This window comes from Bos javanicus, chromosome 5 (assembly GCF_032452875.1).
Source record: "Bos javanicus breed banteng chromosome 5, ARS-OSU_banteng_1.0, whole genome shotgun sequence".
Lineage (NCBI taxonomy): Eukaryota > Metazoa > Chordata > Mammalia > Artiodactyla > Bovidae > Bos > Bos javanicus.
The window spans coordinates 32,689,219-32,709,562 of record NC_083872.1 but is presented as its reverse complement, the minus strand read 5'-3'; the positions used below and the strand labels follow the sequence as shown (position 1 = coordinate 32,709,562).

The 20,344-nt window shown below is 36.8% G+C and overlaps 1 protein-coding gene across 5 annotated transcripts in view; it reads right to left on the bottom strand.

Annotated features, from left to right (window-relative positions):
- Positions 1-20,344, bottom strand: part of SENP1 (SUMO specific peptidase 1) — a 52,761-nt gene that overhangs the window by 17,922 nt on the left and 14,495 nt on the right. For all 5 annotated transcript variants that reach the window (XM_061416310.1, XM_061416314.1, XM_061416311.1 and 2 more), the window contains 7 exons: positions 16,145-16,316; positions 8,937-9,040; positions 8,568-8,854; positions 7,118-7,172; positions 1,446-1,484; positions 393-477; positions 14-169 (listed from right to left, as the gene is read on the bottom strand). In XM_061416310.1, the coding sequence (XP_061272294.1) occupies positions 14-169; positions 393-477; positions 1,446-1,484; positions 7,118-7,172; positions 8,568-8,854; positions 8,937-9,040; positions 16,145-16,316 (898 nt within the window). The remainder of the gene's footprint in view (positions 1-13; positions 170-392; positions 478-1,445; positions 1,485-7,117; positions 7,173-8,567; positions 8,855-8,936; positions 9,041-16,144; positions 16,317-20,344) is intronic.

Here is a 20,344-nt window from a genome sequence, read left to right as displayed (position 1 = left end):
TTATATAATTTACCTCTGTAATTTCAGGAAATTCATCTTCGCTGTCAGTCAATTTATGACCTTTTTTCCCTGTTTCTTGGGCGATTGTGACCGGGATCTCCTTTTCAAGAGGCACACGAAGATGCAGTTCTACTGAATCATGTACTGAATGTTCCTGTTCCTGCAGTCTCTGAAAGACAGACCTTCAAAATAAGTGGAGTACAGAAATCTACTGCTTGTCTATGTACAATGAGTAGGACTAGCTGGACAGACCAAGAACACAGAGCATAGCAAGGCTATGCTACCATACTATCTTGCAATTCAACAGCTTTGATTCCAAATTCAGGTAACCTTCCAAAATTAGTTTCAACTTGGATGTGCTATTCATTTATATCTCAAAAAAACTTTTTTACCTGGTTTTGAAGCTGTAATGCCAGTGCTTTCTGCTCTTCAATCTGGCGCAATCTTTCCCGTGCTCGAGAATCATAAACACTAGTTCTAGGAAACAAAAAATGCAGACCACTCACTTAGCATCAAGAACACTGCTGATGCACAATTAGCATTAAATATAAAACTCTCAAGAGAAAAAGCCTAAAGCCCTTATACTAACTTATAAGGTATACTAACTTATACTAAGTACACTTGCTTTAAGACAAAGTGAAACTACATGGTGTTACTGAAATTACCTTACTAGTTTTTTGATGAAAATTATTAGTTTGTTGTTAAACATGAACAAGTGACTTTGTGGATATCTGTAAATGTGTAGTCTTTTTTTTTTTTTTTTTTAAACCATGCTTCTAAAATTAAGGAGAAAGTAAAGCTTCATTCTGGAAATCCAAAAATGAGATTGAATCCCAAAGACGAAAATAATACAAAAGATGTGGGTTCCATTGCTGGTTGGGGAACTACGATCCCACATGTCACAGCTACTATGCCCACCTGCTCTGGAGTCTCATGTCAAGGGTAGAGAGCCTTCATGCCACAATGAAAGATCCCATACGACATGACAAAGATCTTGCATGCTATAACTTAGACCCGACGCAGACAAATAAATAAATATTAAAAAAAATCTACCAGACCAAGGGATTTAGAATAACCAAAGTGAGTCCTTGAAACTAGAAACTAAATGTTCAGTGATTCTGCAAACTCCAGAAATAATATTATCCAATAAATTAGTTTTATTGATATGAAAATAAAGGCATTTATTTTCCTTTCTGTTTAATAGCTAACTGAAACATTTTTCCAATTCAATTAGGTTTCAACAATTGTTACAGATTTAATAAACCTGAGCATAGAAATGTTCCAACTCCAAAAAACTTTTAAAACTCAGTAACTTAGAAGTTATTTTATAAATAAATAGGAAATTTTTACTGACTAAAAATAGGTAGCAAGATTGGCTAATTGATTTCTTCTAACTGAAAAGAAAGTGATGACGAGGCAAAATGATACTAAAAATAATTACTTACAATTCTTTGATCCACAGCTCTGCCTGGAAAAAAGTAGGACTATGGGCAGGAAAAGAAAAATGTGACAAATGAACAGGAGACTTAAAAGAATATCAAATATTTTCATCAAAAAAACCAATCATTTAATAGTTTATACAAATGCTTTATAAGTATGGGATAAATAAAAGGACCTAAATTACATAAAACAATTCTAACTGGGAAGCAAAGGAAAACAAATATGAGTCATTTGCACACATATAGTTAAAAAGATGACCCAACATTCAGCAAAGAAATTAAGTTTAGCATGCTCCTTACTTGCAAGAACGACCAACATGACATGAAAAATACATCATTTATCAAGGTAATATATTAAAACTAGAATGTTCCTCTTTCCAAATGGCTCAGATTGACAGATTTATTAATGGTTTAATAAAATATTATGGGTTGTTGGACTTCTTGTAGGTCTGCTTGAGTCAAAATACATTCAACCACATCACAGTAGATACTGAAAATCCCCACTCACAGAGTAGTCCATATCAAATGGCTAATGAACCAATGAACCAACATGGATAATCAGCAATATGACTCCCTTCCAAAGATAAGAGACCAGTTTTATTCCATGCAGCTCTTGCTGACAACCCAAGGGAATAATGCTAGCAGAGTCACAGGTATGCTATTTGTTCTAGAGCCTTTTTGCTCTTCTCAAACTTTCTTATCTCATTGCTCATCTCCCCTCTAACTGAAGGAGTTCTCACAAAACCAAAAGAAAGGCAAGTGAGCACTTTTCCGAAGAAAACTTTCAGATATGCAGAACAAGTTAACAGAGTGTCAAACTGAAAGTTAAGAGACTGGAATCTCTTAGAGCTGCCCCTGATTAGCTTTGTGACTTTGAGCAAGTCACTTCCCTTTACATGGACCTCAATTTCTGGGTTTGTAAATATGGAGATGAGAGTCCCTTTCAGTTTTTAAACTTCTACAATCTGTCCTGTAAAGGCAAAAATAAGGGCTCAGAGGTAATCCTTTGCTCCTAAGCCTAACTTCTGAGAATCAGTATTCCCAGTAACCCTTAGTTTTGGGCTTTAGTGATAAAAATGCTGTTCTATTACCTATTCACTGTCACTGAGGTCAATAAGAGGAGAACACAGAGAAGGGAGCCTATCTCCTTAATGCACTGAACAACTGATGTAACAGCCAAGAAAGAAAGTCACAGAGATCAGTGGAAGCACTGAGAGAGACTACTTAGTGTATGATACTAAAGATAAATGAACGTGAGAACACATCTATTGCACAATATGACGATGTGACAAGCAATCACGCAGAATTTCATGGTACTGGATCATGCTACTCAAATCTGCTCCCCGTGAAAGAGAAAAAAAAAAACAAAGTCGCTCAGTCGTGTCTGACTCTTTGTGACTCCATGGACTACACAGTCCATGGAATTCTCCAGGTCAGAATATTGGAGCGGTAGCCTTTCCCTTTTCCAGGGGATCTTCTCAACCCAGGGATTGAACCCAGGTCTCCTGCATTGCAGTCAGATTCTTTACCAGCTGAGCCACCAGAGAAGCTCAAGAATACTGGAGTGGGTAGACTGTCCCTTCTCCAGCAGATTTTGCTGACCCAGGAATCGAATCAAGGTCTCCTGCATTGCAGGCAGATTCTTTACCAACTGAGCTATCAGGGAAGCCCAATGCTCCCCATATTAGAATATAAACTTGATGAGGATAGGAATTTTTGTCTTTTGTATTTACTACTGTATCCTCTGTACCAAGAATAGTGCCTGACATCTAGCAGACACTCAATATTTGTTGAATAAATAAATAATGTAAAGGATAAGCACTTCTCTTTAATGCATCAAGGTATCTATTGGTATAGGAAAGTAACACACAGAAGGAAAGGAAAAGCAAAATCCCTTTGCTTTTCAGAGATTACATATTACTTCTCATATAACTGATGCAATAAGCACCTACTTAGTACTTTATGTACAAAACTCTCCTTGGGAGGTTTTACATATTGGCAAAGCCTTATGATAATCCTCAAATTATTAAGCCTCAATATAATGTGTAATAGAGAAACATTACTTATACTGTACAGAAAAGGAAACTGAGTTCAAAAGAATAATTTGCCCTGGAAGAGTCATGATTAGAAACTACCTCAGTCCAATTCCAGACTGTGTTCTATTATTGTAAAGTGTCTTCTAATAAACCAAAGCATTAAGCCACAATGGAGATGATGAGTATTTGGACTACTCGAGAGAGTATTTCAGGCTTTCTAGGAAATTTGTTATTTAACCAAGATTTATTTAAGTACTTTTAATGCGCCACGTGCTATTATTGAAAGCAGGAGGTGGTGCAAAGATATTAGTAACACAAGGGACAGAGACAGAAGTACTGGAAGAAAAGACTAATGATATCTGGAGAAGACAGAGAAATGTCCTGAGGAAAAAACCAACACCTGAGTCAGAGTTTAAAAAGCAAGATAAGAGTATAACAAGTGGACAAGGAGAGAAAGCAAACTCCAGGCAGAAGGGGGAGGGGTTGGAATGTATAACAACACAAAGGCATAAAATGCATGGCATATTCTGGGAAATAAGGGCAGATCTTCATTGCTGGAACTTAACTGAGAGGCAGTGGTGGGAGATTAAGGAGCCAATCAACCAAGCCTTGAGAGAGCAGCAACTCTGATAGACAGCATTATCCAGTGAGCCTCACCCAAGACTACTTCTCATCCATCTCACGTTCAGTCATCAGTAAAAGAAATTCTCCATAAAGGAAAGACAGACTCAGTAAAGAAGAACTCAGAGCACTCATTATATGAAATCAACTTTTTCCCAAGAAAGAACACCTATTTTTGTGCATACATATAAAACACTTTTATAAGTGTTTTATCTATAAGTTTACCTTCACAACAACTCAATAGTAAGGTATTAATACTGGCATTTTATTGATAAGGAAACTGAGGTTTAGAAGAGTAACTTGTTCAAAGTTACATGAAGCCTGGAAAAGGCAAGATCAGAACCCAGATCCAACTCAGAAAAACCCCAAAACTATAAAGAATCTAAACTGTAAAGTCTCCTTGAGAAACTATACTAACTAGAGAATACTTTTTTTTTTTTTTTGAGAATACTTTTAAAATATCTAAAAAGCTTACCACATACTGGGAAATTGCAAAGATGTAGGGGAATTGAGATAAGAAAGAATATCTTATTATCCCTAATCGTCTCAATGGAAAATTGATAATAGTATTATTCTAGCAATTGATTGCCAAGGCCCGATATGGCAGACATAGCAATCTAAGTATTAACAGTAACCTACTGGATTACCATACTGGTTCAGCAATACGTGAACTGTGAACTTCCTGATGTTCAAGCTGGTTTTAGAAAAGGCAGAGGAATCAGAGATCAAATTGCCAACATCTGCTGGATCATGGAAAAAGGAAGAGAGTTCCAGAAAAACATCTATTTCTGCTTTATTGACTATGCCAAAGCCTTTGACTGTGTGGATCACAATAAACTGTGGAAAATTCTGAGAGATGGGAATACCAGACCACCTGACCTGCTTCTTGAGAAACCTGTATGAGGTCAGGAAGCAACAGTTAGAACTGGACATAGAACAACAGACTGGTTCCAAATAGGAAAAGGAGTACGTCAAGGCTGTATACTGTCACCCTGCTTATTTAACTTCTATGCAGAGTACATCATGAGAAACGCTGGACTGGAAGAAGCACAAGCTGGAATCAAGATTGCCAGGAGAAATATCAATAACCTCAGATATGCAGATGACACCACCCTTATGGCAGAAAGGGAAGAAGAACTAAAAAGCCTCTTGATGAAAGAGGAGAGTGAAAAAGTTGGCTTAAAGCTCAACGTTCAGAAAACTAAGATCATGGCATCTGGTCCCATCACTTCATGGCAAATAGATGGGGAAACAGTGGAAACAGTGTCAGACTTTATTTTTTGGGGCTCCAAAATCACTGCAGATGGTGATTGCAGCCATGAAAATTAAAAGACACTTACTCCTTGGAAGGAAAGTTATGACCAATCTAGATAGCATATTCAAAAGCAGAGACATTACTTTGCCAACAAAGGTTCGTCTAGTCAAGGCTATGGTTTTTCCAGTGGTCATGTATAGATGTGAAAGTTGGACTGTGAAGAAAGCTGAGTGCCAAAGAATTGATGCTTTTGAACTGTGGTGTTGGAGAAGACTCTTGAGAGTCCCTTGGACTGCAAGGAGATCCAACCAGTCCATTCTAAAGGAGATCAGTCCTGAGTGTTCCTTGGAAGGACTGATGCTAAAGCTGAAACTCCAGTACTTTGGCCACCTCATGTGAGGAGCTGACTCATTGGAAAAGACTCTGATGCTGGGAGGGATTGAGGGCAGGAGGAGAAGGGGACTACAGAGGATGAGATGGCTGGATGGTATCACCAACTCAATGCACATGAGTTTGGGTGAACTCTGGGAGTTGGTGATGGACAGGGAGGCCTGGGGTGCAGCAATTCATGGGGTTGCAAAGAGTTGGACACGAATGAGCGACTGAACTGAACTGAACTGGATTACAGAGGAAGAAATACTTGGTACCTCTCAGTGGGGTGAAGTTTCATACAGAAGATCATATCTAAACTGAGACTTAAAAGATAAGAAAAAGACTACTGCCTGATACACAAGTTGAAGGGGGAAAGGGGGAATATACCAGGCAGAAGAAACACTTCACATATTCATGTGAAAGTATGAAAATACCTATCATCTTGTAAGTCAGCATATAATAAACACATGAAAGAATCCAGTATTTTGCACATGGCTGCTTCTCTCACCTCCATTATGTCTCTCAAATGTCATCTTAGCAGAAACGTGCCATGACCATCTAGATAAATAGCACTCCCAATCCCCAGTCTATATATTACCCTGCTTTATCTTTCTTCATGGTACTTATCACCAACAGGTATATGTATATTTAATTATTTGTTATTATTTGTCCCCCATCCCTCTCCTTTGTTGTTGTTTAGTCACTAAGTCACGGCCAACTCTTTGCAAGTCCATGGACTGCAGCGCGCCAGGCTTCCGTGTCCTTCACTATCTCCCAGAGTTAGGTCAAATTCATATCTATTGATTAGGTGATGCTATCCAACCATTTCACCCTCTGTCACCCCCTTCTCTTCTTGCGCTCAACCTTTTCCAGCATCAAGGTCTTTTTGGTACAATTAGGATGTACACTTCTTGAGAGTAGGAACTTCATTTTGTTAACTGCTATTACCTCCAGTGTCTGTACCAGTACCAGCACCCCTAGGCTATCAATAAATATTTGTTAAAGAAAAAATGTATGACAGGAAGCAAGGCATGTGGAGGAAGAGTGCTGAATACTGTACTAGGAGTTCAGGCTTGATTCCACATCTTATCAGCCACTCTTGAGGGAGTTTAATGAATGATTAGATAAGCACTTTAGAAAGTTCACTCAGCAGAACTGAAGATGGACTAATGAACAAGGCAAAGAATGGGTTAGAGAACACGGTGGAAAATGGCATGAAGAACACAATGGAGGTTTGAGGAAAAGAGATCAATTAAGAAGTTACTGAAATAATTCAAACAACACATAAGAGTGGTCTGAGTTGAGGCTGTTTTATATTACTTAACTCTTAGTGAAGAAATTGTGATTAAAGAGAGGGAAAACAATGTTAAGAATGTCCTTTAATCAAAGTTTACCTGGGAGTTGGAATCTGGGAGTCTTTCACTTTGAGTAAAATCACAGAGTCTGATCCTAAAGAAAAAACACAAGGGCCTATCATTAACAAAATTCCACATGGCTGTACCTTCTAGATGTCTGTAGCTTAAGTTCCCATACTTTGCTATATTCTATTTCCATAAAAATAACACAGCATAAGGATAAAGGCAAGATGGAAGAGAAAGACAGGCAGGTCCATTTTCATTGAGCCACAAACAGGGCTTAGTGAAGAGCCTGTCTCACAAATAAAGCCAAAGAAAAGTATATATGCCCTTCAGCATCTTCTCCTGGGCTGTGCTTGTTCCCTGTGCTTCTTTCTTCTATTCCTGAGAAATAAGAACATGCCAAGATCTCTCAAAAGTCTTTAGTTCATGAACCAGTATGAGACTGATCAAGGTGCAAGAGGGAAGGGAAGGAGGAAGGGAAGAGGGGGAAGGCAGAAAGAAAGAAAGCAACAGCTATGTGAGAAGCAGCAGAGTCCAAACAGTACAAATTCTAGCACTTATTTTCTATTGATAAAGGTAGGAATCATATCCTTCTAAAGCACTATGATTAGAACCTCATTTAGAATATTTAAAAAATGGTATAAGGAAGTAACTAAACCATTCCATATTGTATATTTGTTCCAGTTTAGTTGTATCTAAGCATCTGACATAAAACAAATGCTTCTGAGATTAAAGGCTTTTAATAATAATTCTCAGTAAATCACCTCACAAAATTTTAAGTTTCTGTGAATTTGTGTAGCCATATAATGATGGCACCAACATTTTTATCCCCAAGTCAGGAACAGATTAAAAACCTTGCTTTAAGTTACATGCCTAAATACATACCATAAATACACACATAATACATACCTAAAGGAGAGGAAAACTAAGCAAACACACAAACAACTACCATAGTAAAACCTTTAATTAACTGGAATTCCAAGAGACTAAATATTTTGGTTAGCTGAAAGTTAGACAGAAAATTCTGTTTTCAAAACTTGCTGACAACCATTCCAAAATGCATAAACCTACTACACAGGTTTTATAAGTACTACTTATTTAAGAACTTTTACTTCAATTCTTAATTGATATTTCAAAACTCCTAGAACTTCAGAGTACTTAATTTTCATTGTAAAGTACTAGAAACGGAGAAAGTACTAAAGTAAGTGGGCTTAATATACTCTGACAGAAGACTGTTCAGGAAGTTAACCTTTTAAATATTATATGAAATCATTTGCCTCTCAATCATTTGTAAGAAAAAAGTAAGCTACTTATATGTTTCATTTACTCATGGCATGGCTAACTGAATTAAATGTATTTAAGGTATCTTATATCTTAATTAAGTTACATATGTATTACTACCTTGCCTATAATTCATACAATTCTCATAGATCCAATAAACCGTTCACTGGTTACTGAAACTATAGCTGTACAATTCCATTTTTACCTTCAGATTCTGTATTTGAAGCTGGTAAGTTATCTGCCTGATATGAAAGAGAGTGGTCATGTTCGGGTTGATGGACAGGATCAGAATCTTTGGATCCAAATGTACCAGCATCTGGGCTGTAAGACGGTAAGGAAAACACACTGTGGGACAACTGTTCCTGGGCAGTTAAAATGCTGGCAGATCCAGATGAAGAAGTATCAGAGCCAATGATCTGAGTTGCACAAGAGTTTCCATTTTTAAACAGTGGGTCTTTCAAAGTATTCTTACTGGAACTAAGACATCGAGACCTAGCAAGAAAAGAAAACAATTTCAACATTCAATAACAAAATGCAAAATAAAATTCATTTGAAATATGTTTCTGTGACTCACAGGTGTAAAGGAAAATGTGTGGTGGGTTTGGCTATAGAGAACTGCTTCCCTGTGACTATCTGTAGCAGCTGTCTGTAAATCTCTCGTTCTTCCTCTTGAACTGTCTGTAAAAGAAGAAAAAAAATCTTAAATACATTCAATGAGGCAATGTTTCTCTAAGTAATATCTAGACTCCCAGAGCTCTGTTAAAGCTCTGGCAGTGTCTTGATGATAATTAAGACTTATGGTTCATTAATAATATTCTACAAAATTATAAAGCACACATAAGAGAAGTGAGTGAAGCAAATACTCAACAGTATATTTTGGAAAATTACAGCAGCACACAGAAACTGTAGGATATGAAACTAGAAGGCCATTTTTGCATCACTGATTGTCCCAGAAATAAAACATTAAAAAAAAAAATGAGGACTCTAAACAGGACTCCAACAAAGTCCTTGACTCCCAATACCTGTTAGAAAAATCACAAGGAAGTAATTGGAACAGTCAAGATCAGAGCTATTTCCTATTGTACCCAATTTTTAAGAGTTTAAGTATTTTCCAGAGATGGTTTTCATTGTTAACTTTTATTTAGGCTTTTTTTTTCCCGTAAAGTTCCAATACTGAATTTAGGGAAAAGCATATATTCCACAGCATAGTTCACTTACTGACCTAAACACCTACTATGCTCCAGGCACTAGAGATGCTGTGCTGAATAAAATAGTCTGTGCCTTGGGGAGCTTACATTAAAGCTGAAGGACTGACAAACAAAAGATTAGTCAAGTAGCATGAAGAAAACTGAAGAGAACACAAAGTGATGGAGGAAGAACAGCAAGAACAGATAAGACTTCTCTAAAAAGGTGGTATTTCTACAGAAACCTAAATCAAAGAAATATATCAGTCATAGAAATTTATAGAGTATTCCAGGTATTGGCAGAACAAATGCAAAGGGCCTCAGACAGGAATATGCTTGATGTGTTCAAGGAATAGTAAGGTCAGTGTGAATCAGGAGAAAAACAGTGAGAAATGAGGCCATTTAGCAGAGAACCAGTTTACGTGAGAACTTGTAACTGTAATCATGTACCTACCCTGCATAGATCCCCTGAAGTAATGGGCTGCATTCATTAAATAACATGCCCCAGGATTTAAAAAAATCTTATATACTGTTTAATACACACATCAACTTTCATAAAATAATCACACTTCGTGCCAGTGCTAGCAACATCCTACAATGCAACATTTCAGTATGCACATAAGCATTTCATTCGATTACAAAAGTTTGTTAAAAGCACAATGAATAAAGCAATGATAGAGGCAAAGGTAAGAGACACTAAATTTTTTCTTCTTCAGTCTTTTTTTTCAGTTCAGTTCAGTCACGTCCGATTCTTTGTGACCCCATGAACCACAGCACGCCAGGCCTCCCTGTCCATCACCAACTCCCGGAGTCCACCCAAACCCGTGTCCATCGAGTCGGTGATGCCATCCAACCACCTCATCTTCTGTTGTCCCCTTCTCCTCCTGCCCTCAATGTTTCCCAGCATCAGGGTCTTTTCCAATGAGTCAGCTCTTCGCATCAGGTGGCCAAAGTATTGGAGTTTCAGCTTCAGCATCAGTCCTTCGAATGAACACCAGGACTGAGCTCCTTTAGGATAGACTGGTTGGATCTCCTTGCAGTCCAAGGGGTACACAGTAAATTTCAGTTACATTGTCAGTATAATGTTACCAATCTAACAAGATACACCTTGCACTGTGCAACTTGACAACCCCTTATGAGAAAGAGCTATCCTTAAATCTGAATAGTTGAGTGATCACAAAAGAAAGAAGTAGTTGAGCATTTATTTGGTGGCAAAATAGAACCAAGAGAAGAAAAAAATTTGCAATGTTCTCTATGAAGAAAATAAATACCATTATCTTATCCCTTAGACCTTAAAATATTCAAGACAATGGTGGTCCTCTTTTTTTAGTGTTTGTGAAGAGACTGTCTATATATTTTTATAATTAAAAATCATAATTAAAATAAATGTCTCTTTATCCAACTCCTTGCAACCCCATGGACTGTAGCCTGCCAGGCTCCTCTGTCCATGGAATTCTCTAAGCCAGAATACTGGAGTGGGTAGCTGTTCCCTTCTCCAGGATCTTCCCAACCCAGGGATCAAACCCAGGTCTCCTGCATTGCAGGATTCTTAACCATCTGAGCCACCAGGTAAGCCCTTATTAAAACACAAATTTGCTATTATGAAAATTCTTCAAGTACATAATCAAAAGAAAGCAGCATCATTACAGATTATTAGGGTGTAAGAGAGATCTTTGCCAACTAACTCCACTGTGATCTATATACTGGAAAGCTGTACTATCTGGCACTTTAATGACTGAAATTCTGAATACCTCAATATAAATCTTGATTCCACTTTCCCACTATACCAAATAACCTAATCCACAATACTGTGGGGTTAACAGTATGTTGTTTTCAAGGGTGGTAAAATGGAGGGAGGGAAGGGAAATCAGAAGTGAAGTACTACACCTGGGTCATAGATATTAACTCTAAATTGTAGTTCATTTCCACTATCTCAACAAATTACATCTTAAAAAGCTTTGACTGTATTATCTTATCACAGGAAGAAAAGTAAAGCAGATATACTGGTGTAAGAGGCTACTCTGCATATGAAGGGAAGGCAAAGAAATACCCCCATCACTTAAAGACCTCAAGAGAACACCAAGAATAGATGAGATAGAAAGGATCTTTGTGGTACCCTAAATACTACAAACAAAAGGGGAAAAGTAGGGGAGGGATAAATCAGCTTGAGATTAACACATACGCACTACGATTACAAGACACACAACAACCAAGGACCTACTGTATAGCACAGGGAACGCTACTCAATATTCTGTGATAACCTATATGAGAAAAAAATCTGAAAAAAGAATAAATATATGTATAACTGAATCACTTTGCTGTACACCTGAAACTAACACAATATTATAAATCACAATTCAATACAATTTTTTAAGAATTAAACCATAAAAAGTTAGAAACATTTCCCTCCTCCCTCCTATCACATAAGAAATGTTTTCTTGGAATAAATTTTTATACTTATAAATAAAACATGAAGAACCAATATGCCATTAAGTGACTCATCTAATGCAAATTACAATGAATCTAGATTAATTCAACACAAAGTTAACTTTTAAAAATAATTTAACACACACACAAGTCCCCAACAAATCATTTTCTTCAATAAATATATCTTCAAAGAAAAGCTTCTGTCTGAGCCTGAACAACCTCACAGTCATTAAGACAACAAAAAATGAACAGAAAAAAATGTCCAATACTCCAAATTATTTGAGGTCTCTTCAAGCCCCATTGGAGAAGGCAATGGCACCCCACTCCAGTACTCTTGCCTGGAAAATCCCATGGGCGGAGGAGCCTGGTAAGCTACAGTCCATGGGGTCGCAAAGAGTCGGACATGACTGAGCGACTTCACTTTCACTTTCAAGCCCCATACTTTCAGTTTAAACTGATTATGGTTTAACAGACACTTGCCCCTTAGAAGAAAAGCTATGACAAACCTAAACAACATATTAAAAAAAAAGTCCTCTACTTCAAATAATTATCTGAGATCTCTTCAAGCCCCATACTTTCAGTTTAAACTTATTTATGATTTAACAGACGCTTGCTCCTTGGAAGAAAAGCTATGACAAACCTAAATAGTGCATTAAAAAGCAGAGACATCACTTTGCCAACAATGGTTCATACAGTCAAAACTATATTTTTTCCAGTATTCATGTCTGGGTGTGAGAGCTGGACCATAAAGAAGGCTGAATGTCAAAGAACTAAAGCTTTGGAATGGTGGTGCTGGAGAAGACTCTTGAGAGTCCCTTGGACAGCAAGGAGATCAAACCAGTCAATCCTACAGGAAATCAAGCCTGAATATTCACTGGAATGCCTAATGCTGAAGCACCAATACTTTGGCCACCTGATGCGAGGAACTGACTCATTAGAAAAGACCCTGATGCTGGGAAAAACTGAGGGCAAGAGGAGAAGGAGGCAATAAAGGATTAGATGGTTGGATGGCATCACTGACTCAATGGACATGAGTCTGAGCAAACTCAAGGAGGTAGTGATGGACAGAGAAGCCTGGTGTGCTGCAGTTCACAGGGCTGCAAAGAGTTGGACACAACTTAGCGACTGAACAACAATAGTACTTGTTAAACCATTTTCTATTGAGTGAGCAAATTAAGAAATTAAGAGGAAAGGAAGCTATAATTGGGTAAAATATTAGAGCAAAGGAGGTTTGCTAATATTATGTTATAAATCTAATAAATGACCATAGAAAGTTTAATAAGTTTAAGGATAATTAGTAAAGTATGTTTTTCTTAAAAAAACAAAAAAGAATAAACCCACCAGTGTCATCTGTAAGGCAGCCCACCATCTTAAAATGCTGCTTAATATGTAGCACAGAAGCATGTCTGGAAGCAATATATAACTGAAAAGAAACTACCTGTGTTATTGCCATTTAACATTTCTATTTTTTTCTTAGTATTTTTTCTTTCCCAAACAGAAACTCACATCCTCTGTAACAGTACTAAGAGAACATTCTGTGATCATGGAAATGTTCCTAATCTGTACTATCCAATATTGTAGCCACTAGCCATGTATAGCTACTGAGTGCCTGAAATGTGGCTAATGTGACTGAGAAACTACATTTTTATTTTATTTAAATTAACTTGAACAGCGCATGTGGCTAGAGGTTACTATTAATTAGATACTATTGTTCTTTAATGTTGCCCTTGAATCAGCCATCAGCCAAGTGGTAGTACAGCCACCACATGCGTATTTCCAAATTCCTCTTCCTCATATGTATCTTCAAATCTCTGTTGTAAAACTGAACAGTTCAGTGGTGACACGTTAATTCTATAGATGGCTTCATATTCCTGAAGATGTTAGACAGCTCCAGACGTAAGATTATACACTTCTCCTTCTTTAAACATAAGCAACAGCACCTCCCTTGGAGATCCCAATATTTCCATGGAATATAACTTTTCCTCCAGTTTATAAGTTTTCAGCAAGGAGATCCAACCAGTCCATCCTAAAGGAAATCAGTCCTGAATATTCACTGGTAGGACTGATGCTGAAGCTGAAACTCTAATACTTTGGCCACCTGATGTGAAGAATTGACTCATCTGAAAAGACTCTGGTCTGGGAAAGATTGAAGGCAGGAGGAAAAGGGGACGACAGAGGATGAGATGGTTGGATGGCATCACCGACTCAATGGACATGAGTTTGAGTAGGTTCTGGGAGTTGGTGATGGACAGGGAAGCCTGGCGTGCTGCGGTCCACGGGGTCAGAGAGTCGGACATGACTGAGTGACTGAACTGAACTGAACTGATAAGCTCCCATCAATAATCTTACTTCAGTGGGAAAAAAGTAATATTTTAATATGTATTATCTGTAACACCTAAGACTAAACATCTAAATAATCTGCTGAGAGTTTCATTTAATAAAGTTTGGTCCAATATTTTTACAGACTACTTCATAGTTCTATACTACAAGTACCCTGCTTTTCACAGCAGATTAAAGGCCTAAAAACAACTGAGGTAAAATTTTCTGCAACTTTTATTCCATAGGACAGGTTCAATCCTTGGCATCTTCTTGACACTGCAGAAGGAAAGAGAAACCAGCCTCCCATTCTCCACTGACCCAGCCTGTGGCCTGGAGGGTAGACTGGAAGAACGAAAGTATTTGGTCAGCCCAAGTCCTCAGGTTGGAAGTGAAGGTGAAAGAAGGAGGGGGGGCTGAGTTGTCCCAAATACTGGTTGGCTAATGAGTGAATGGTGTGGGCTTACAATGTACATGGTTTGAAGGATACTCGTGATCCCAGCAGCTGCCACAAGAGGCAAGGAGGGGTCTGGGAGGCCTGCGTCCTGCTGCCATGCCGTCACTCTTTCCCCACAAGTCTCTCTGTAATCTGCAGACTGCCTAGGCTCTATAAGAAGCACAACTACTACAACTCCAGTAATTAAAAAAAAAATTACATATGCAGTAACTGATGGTACTAAATTCAGTGTTACAAATGGTACAGTGAAAAAGAAATAGCGTTGCTCAGCTATCACTAAAGGCAACTGTTGCCAGTTTTGTCTATCCTTCTCCCTGATGATTCACTAGTTTTGTCACCCTCTGTGAATACTGTAGATTCAATACAAATTTAAAACCAAAAAACATACAGCATTTTAAACTAACCATGTCACAAATAATCAAGTTTTGCCACCTAAGAGATCTTCACCACCAAATTACGTTAACTGTTTAGTACGTAACACTGTATTTTTGACTTCAGGCTCTGGAAGCTCTTAATGGGCAGGAACCACATCACCATGTTGTGTAGCAGAAATCATACCACACTGGACTCATGCAAAAGAACTGGGTTGCAGGCTGACCGTTTATAGTTGTGTGACTTCTGACCTTTACTTTCCAACCTTGTAAATGTGGTTATTACCTCATCTCTATCTATTTCATAGATTAAAAGAATTCAAAACAGTAATATATGTGGAAAGCACATTGGAAAATCTAATGCTATCTAAGTAAGAGATCATTATTCATTTGTATCTCCACAGCAACCAGTCCAAAGCTGACTAGATGGATAATAAATATTTAATTGAACAGGTTTAAGTACATTTCCTTACTGTATAAATTATACATTATATTTACAGAAATGATTTTTTTCCTTTAGGTTTACTGAATGAATATTACAACCCAGTGTCAACACATCTTTCTTGTGGAGAAAGTTTATGATCTCAAAGATTTTACTCATAATGAAAAGATGTAAATTGTTTAAGTGCCTTCTTGATTTTTCTTTTATATTGAGGAAAAATTATCCTGGTAAGAAGGGCGGGCAGGTATGTTATCAAATCCAGCAAGGTTAACAGTTTTGCCACATGAAGCTAGAGTTTTAGGAAGGGTCCAAAAAAGAAAAGAGATAGTTTGATGTATGAGAAGCCACTCAGACAATACTGAAGATTAAGTCTGCTATCCAACAGGAATACAAGATGGTAAGAAAAATACTGCTAAATTATCTCCTTCATTTTTTTAGAACAGATGACAGCACTCAAAGAGTAATCAAGAAAAAAAAAAAACCACATAAAGGGTTAAGTAAATGCAATGGTTAATAAACATCTAAGTCAGAGGGAACAAATAGCTGAATGTAGGGCAAGTTTAACCTTTAGCAGCTTTTCCTTACCTCTTCTGCTGTGCTAATATGTCGTCTCTGAGTTTTCTTGGGGCTCAAAAGATTTCGACGACATGCACCACTCCAAGATGGACTTGAAACAGGCTTAATAGGAAAAGATTTTTCATATGCAGACATGTGGCAGTGATGGTTTGACTTTCCTGTAAAATTGTTTGATAATCCACTAAAAAAAAAAAAAAAAAATAGAGTTTGTAAGAAAAGACATGAAAATCTCAGCAAGTGATTATTTCCACTTTCAAGAAATAATAGAAACAAAAAATTAACAGGTAGAATGACAGATGTACCTTGTGAGGGAAATGATACATAAGTTGCTGTTTCAAGTTCTGCCATTTATGAAGTCTTACACTGCCAAACTATGTAATTATCAAACATCTAAAATTTTATTTCTTAGTTTCACCATCTATGACAGAAAGCACAATGGATCAAATTTCTTCAGAAAATCTGGGTTCAAGGTACATTAATAGGCACACATTTTCTATTTATTCCCTGCAGGCCCTCTTCCAGCCTTTTGGAGGAAAATACTTTAAGACTAAATATGCAAAGATGAATAAAGCTGAAGCTCAAATGAGTCTTTCAATTGAATTTTAAAGTTTCCTAAAAGGCCAACAGAGGGCTCCCATCTATCACTAAAAACAACTAGAAGGCTTATTATGAGGCTGCATCACTGTGACTTCTTCTGGCCTCTCTGCTTACCTCTTTTGAAGAATTGTTTCTTTATACCATATCTGCTTCAAATAATGCAGAAAATTGACAATAAAAATATTTTTGTGGACTCAAAATCCAGTTTTATCTCTAAGGTTAGGTTAATAATTTATAGTTATTTCCTATATGTTCTTTATTATCACTCAGCTACTTACACTCATAATTTTCTTTCTGCTGAGGATGAAGAATAATGTACATAGCTAACTAAGCTGAATTTACTGAAATGAACTTTTTAAATCAATACATGTGGTCTGAATCCAAATGAAATCAGATTAGATCTAAAGAAAATAAAAATGTACATATACTCTAACTCTTTCAAACTCTGATGATTTTTATGTGTGATGGAGTGGGGAAAGGAGCGAGAACTTAGAATCTCAGAAACAGGCTTCTTTTCTTAGATGGGTAGATGCAGCCAGAAAAAGATGGGAAGGCCAATACAATTTGCTTGGTAAGGATATAATGGATTCCCCACAGTGTCTTTTGTATTTATTTTTCCTAGTGTGTGTGTATGTGTTCTTTTACCTAAAGAAACAGCATGAGGGCATCCTGCAATGCCAGAAAGCAAGGGAGCTACCAACAGCCAACGAGGTTGAATCAGACACTGATGGAAGACTGAAGGAACTCCCACTGGCCAACGCTGTGAGAATGGAAGCATTAAAAGAGTAACGATTGTCATAGATTGAATTCATCTGAATTGATCTGAACCACATGAAGTGGCTAAAACTTACTTTGAAAATTGGTAATGAAAAAGAAAGATTTATTATCACATAATCTGCCTTTCCAGAGGGTAACCAAACAGCTCTGCTGCTGCTGCTGCTAAGTCGCTTCAGTCGTGTCCGACTCTGTGCGACCCCATAGACGGCAGCCCACCAGGCTCCCCTGTCCCTGGGATTCTCCAGGCAAGAACACTGGAGTGGGTTGCCATTTCCTTCTCCAATGCATGAAAGTGAAAAGTCAAAGTGAAGTTGCTCAGTCGTGTCCGACTCTTTGCGACCCCATGGACTGCAGCCTACCAGCCTCCTCCATCCATGGGATTTTCCAGGCATGAGTACTGGAGTGGGTTGCCATTGCCTTCTCCGACCAAACAGCTCTAACTAATGACAAAAAAAGCTCTCCCTTATAGCAGAGTGCCAATTAATTAGTACAAAAGAAATGATAAAATCAGAAAAATACTATTTCATTAACTCTAATAAAACTATTATCAGGTCAAAGGGGGCCAAAAGGTACAAGCTTTCAGTAACAAAATAAGTCACGGGGATGTAATATAGAGCATGGTGACTACAGTTAGTAATACCGTATTTGAAAGCTACTGAGAGAGTAGATCTTTCTGTATGATGATGGGTGTTAACTTATTGTGGTGATCATTTTTCATAATATATACAGATATTACATCATTATGCTGCACAACTGACACTAATACAATGTTATATATTACACCTCAATTAAAAAATTATCAGATAAGGATTATCATTTAATATTAATAACTTAGGTTGATTTGAAACTGGTCATTCATATAATGCCAAAGTAACATCATTTAGGTGACATTTTAGTCAAAAGGGGGAAGAAAACCTAACAACTCAGGACCAGAGTGTTATCACTCTAATCCAGAGGTCAACCCAGCATCACTAACAATATGGTTGTAGGTTTTCTAATGTGATGTAACACAGTATCAGCTTTTATTCAAGCAAAAAATCTAGTTTATAAAATACATGCAGGAGAGAGGACAAAATGATGATACTATGAGGAAGCAAGGTGCCAAATCCAAAAGGTAAAAATTATGTAGAAAAACATCATGTCATAAAAAAGGGGGTGCTATTCTGTAGAAAAGCTTTTGTATACATATATATATATATATATATATATACACACACACACAGTATGTGTAATATGTATATTTTAGAAGATTTATGAGTTTTTGGCTAACCAAAAGAATTTATGACATTTTGATTCCATAATTGTTCGACTTAGAATGAACAGAATGCTAGATTTCTAACTTACAGTCGCTGAAAACTTTGATATAGTTCCATGTATTTTAGGATCTGATATTACTGCTGAAAGTCTAGAAAATTTATTATCTTACTGATTTTTTTTTAAAAAGTTATATTAAAAAAATTTGAATGAGGCTTGAAACTTCTAATCCAATTCTGATAATATAAAGAAATACTATTTTGTAAAAAAAAAAAAAAAAAACCAAGAAATTAACAAGTGATAGAGTATTAACTACAGATTTTGTTCAAATTTCACAAAATGTTATGCTATTTTTCACTATCTTATTCAAGACTCCACGTTGTATTCAACTGCATCGAGCAGCTTCAGCTGCATGCAACAATTTCCAGTAAATTCTCTGTTCATTTTTAGCTATTACAAATATCTTCTAATTTTCCTTGTTATGGCTTCTTAGATACACTCATTATTTAAAAGTGGACATTTAATGTCCAAATACATGGGATTTTGTTTAAAGTATCTTTAATATTAATCCCTCATTTTGATACTAATTTCTCATTTAAATGCTTTCTTCTCTGCAATCACCCTTTAACTTTATTGAGGCTTTCAATGGCTAAGTTGAAGAACTCTCTTGATAAATGTCACATTGCACCTGAGAATATGTGGGTTATTTTCAAATATCTTTTGATATTGACTTCTAACATAATTCCACAGTGATAAGAGAGCAGACTCTATGATTTCAGTACTTTTAGACCATGAGACTTTTGCTCCTAGCCTCATGTCCCTGGATGCACACACAGAGCCTCCTGGTTCACAGTCCACGGGGCTCGAGTAGAGTTTGTATCCTACCACCGTGTGAAAACTGTATAAATCTTAATCATGTTGAACTGGTTCATGGCGCTTTTCAGGTCTGCTATATCCTTCTACTTTTCAGTATATTCATTCTATTAATTTGAGTTTGATACTGAAACTCCAACAAAAATCTTAATTTATCTACTTAAAAAATAATTACAACACATGATGGAACTATACAGAAAAGCAAGTGCTATTCAAGACTGTAAGAAACTGAAGGGGGATAACTACCGATACAATTCTAGATCGTACAAACTAGCTGTAAAAGGATAAGGTTTGGATAAACTAGCTGTAAAGGATACTTTTGGGTCAACTAGGAAAATTTAAATATAATTTATTCAGTGTACAAGATAAAATGTACTGAATGAAAAAAGAGAAGATGATTGACTGAAAAAGATTACAGAGGAGTATGCACACTATGAACTCATTTTTGGAAAAAAATGAGTGTAAGCAGGAAAATATCTGGAAGGATATATATATTAATTTAAGACATTACAAAGGTGATCTCTGGTGGGAATATGAAGTTTTTATTGCTTATTTTGTGCTTATCTGTATTTTCTAACTTTGTACAAAGCATGTGCCCTGTTTCTATAATAACATTATATTAAAAAATAGCAGTATGGCATTATTGGGTAAAAAGAAGCAACTTGCCAAATGATGCATACAGAATATCTTTAATGAAGTCAACATATT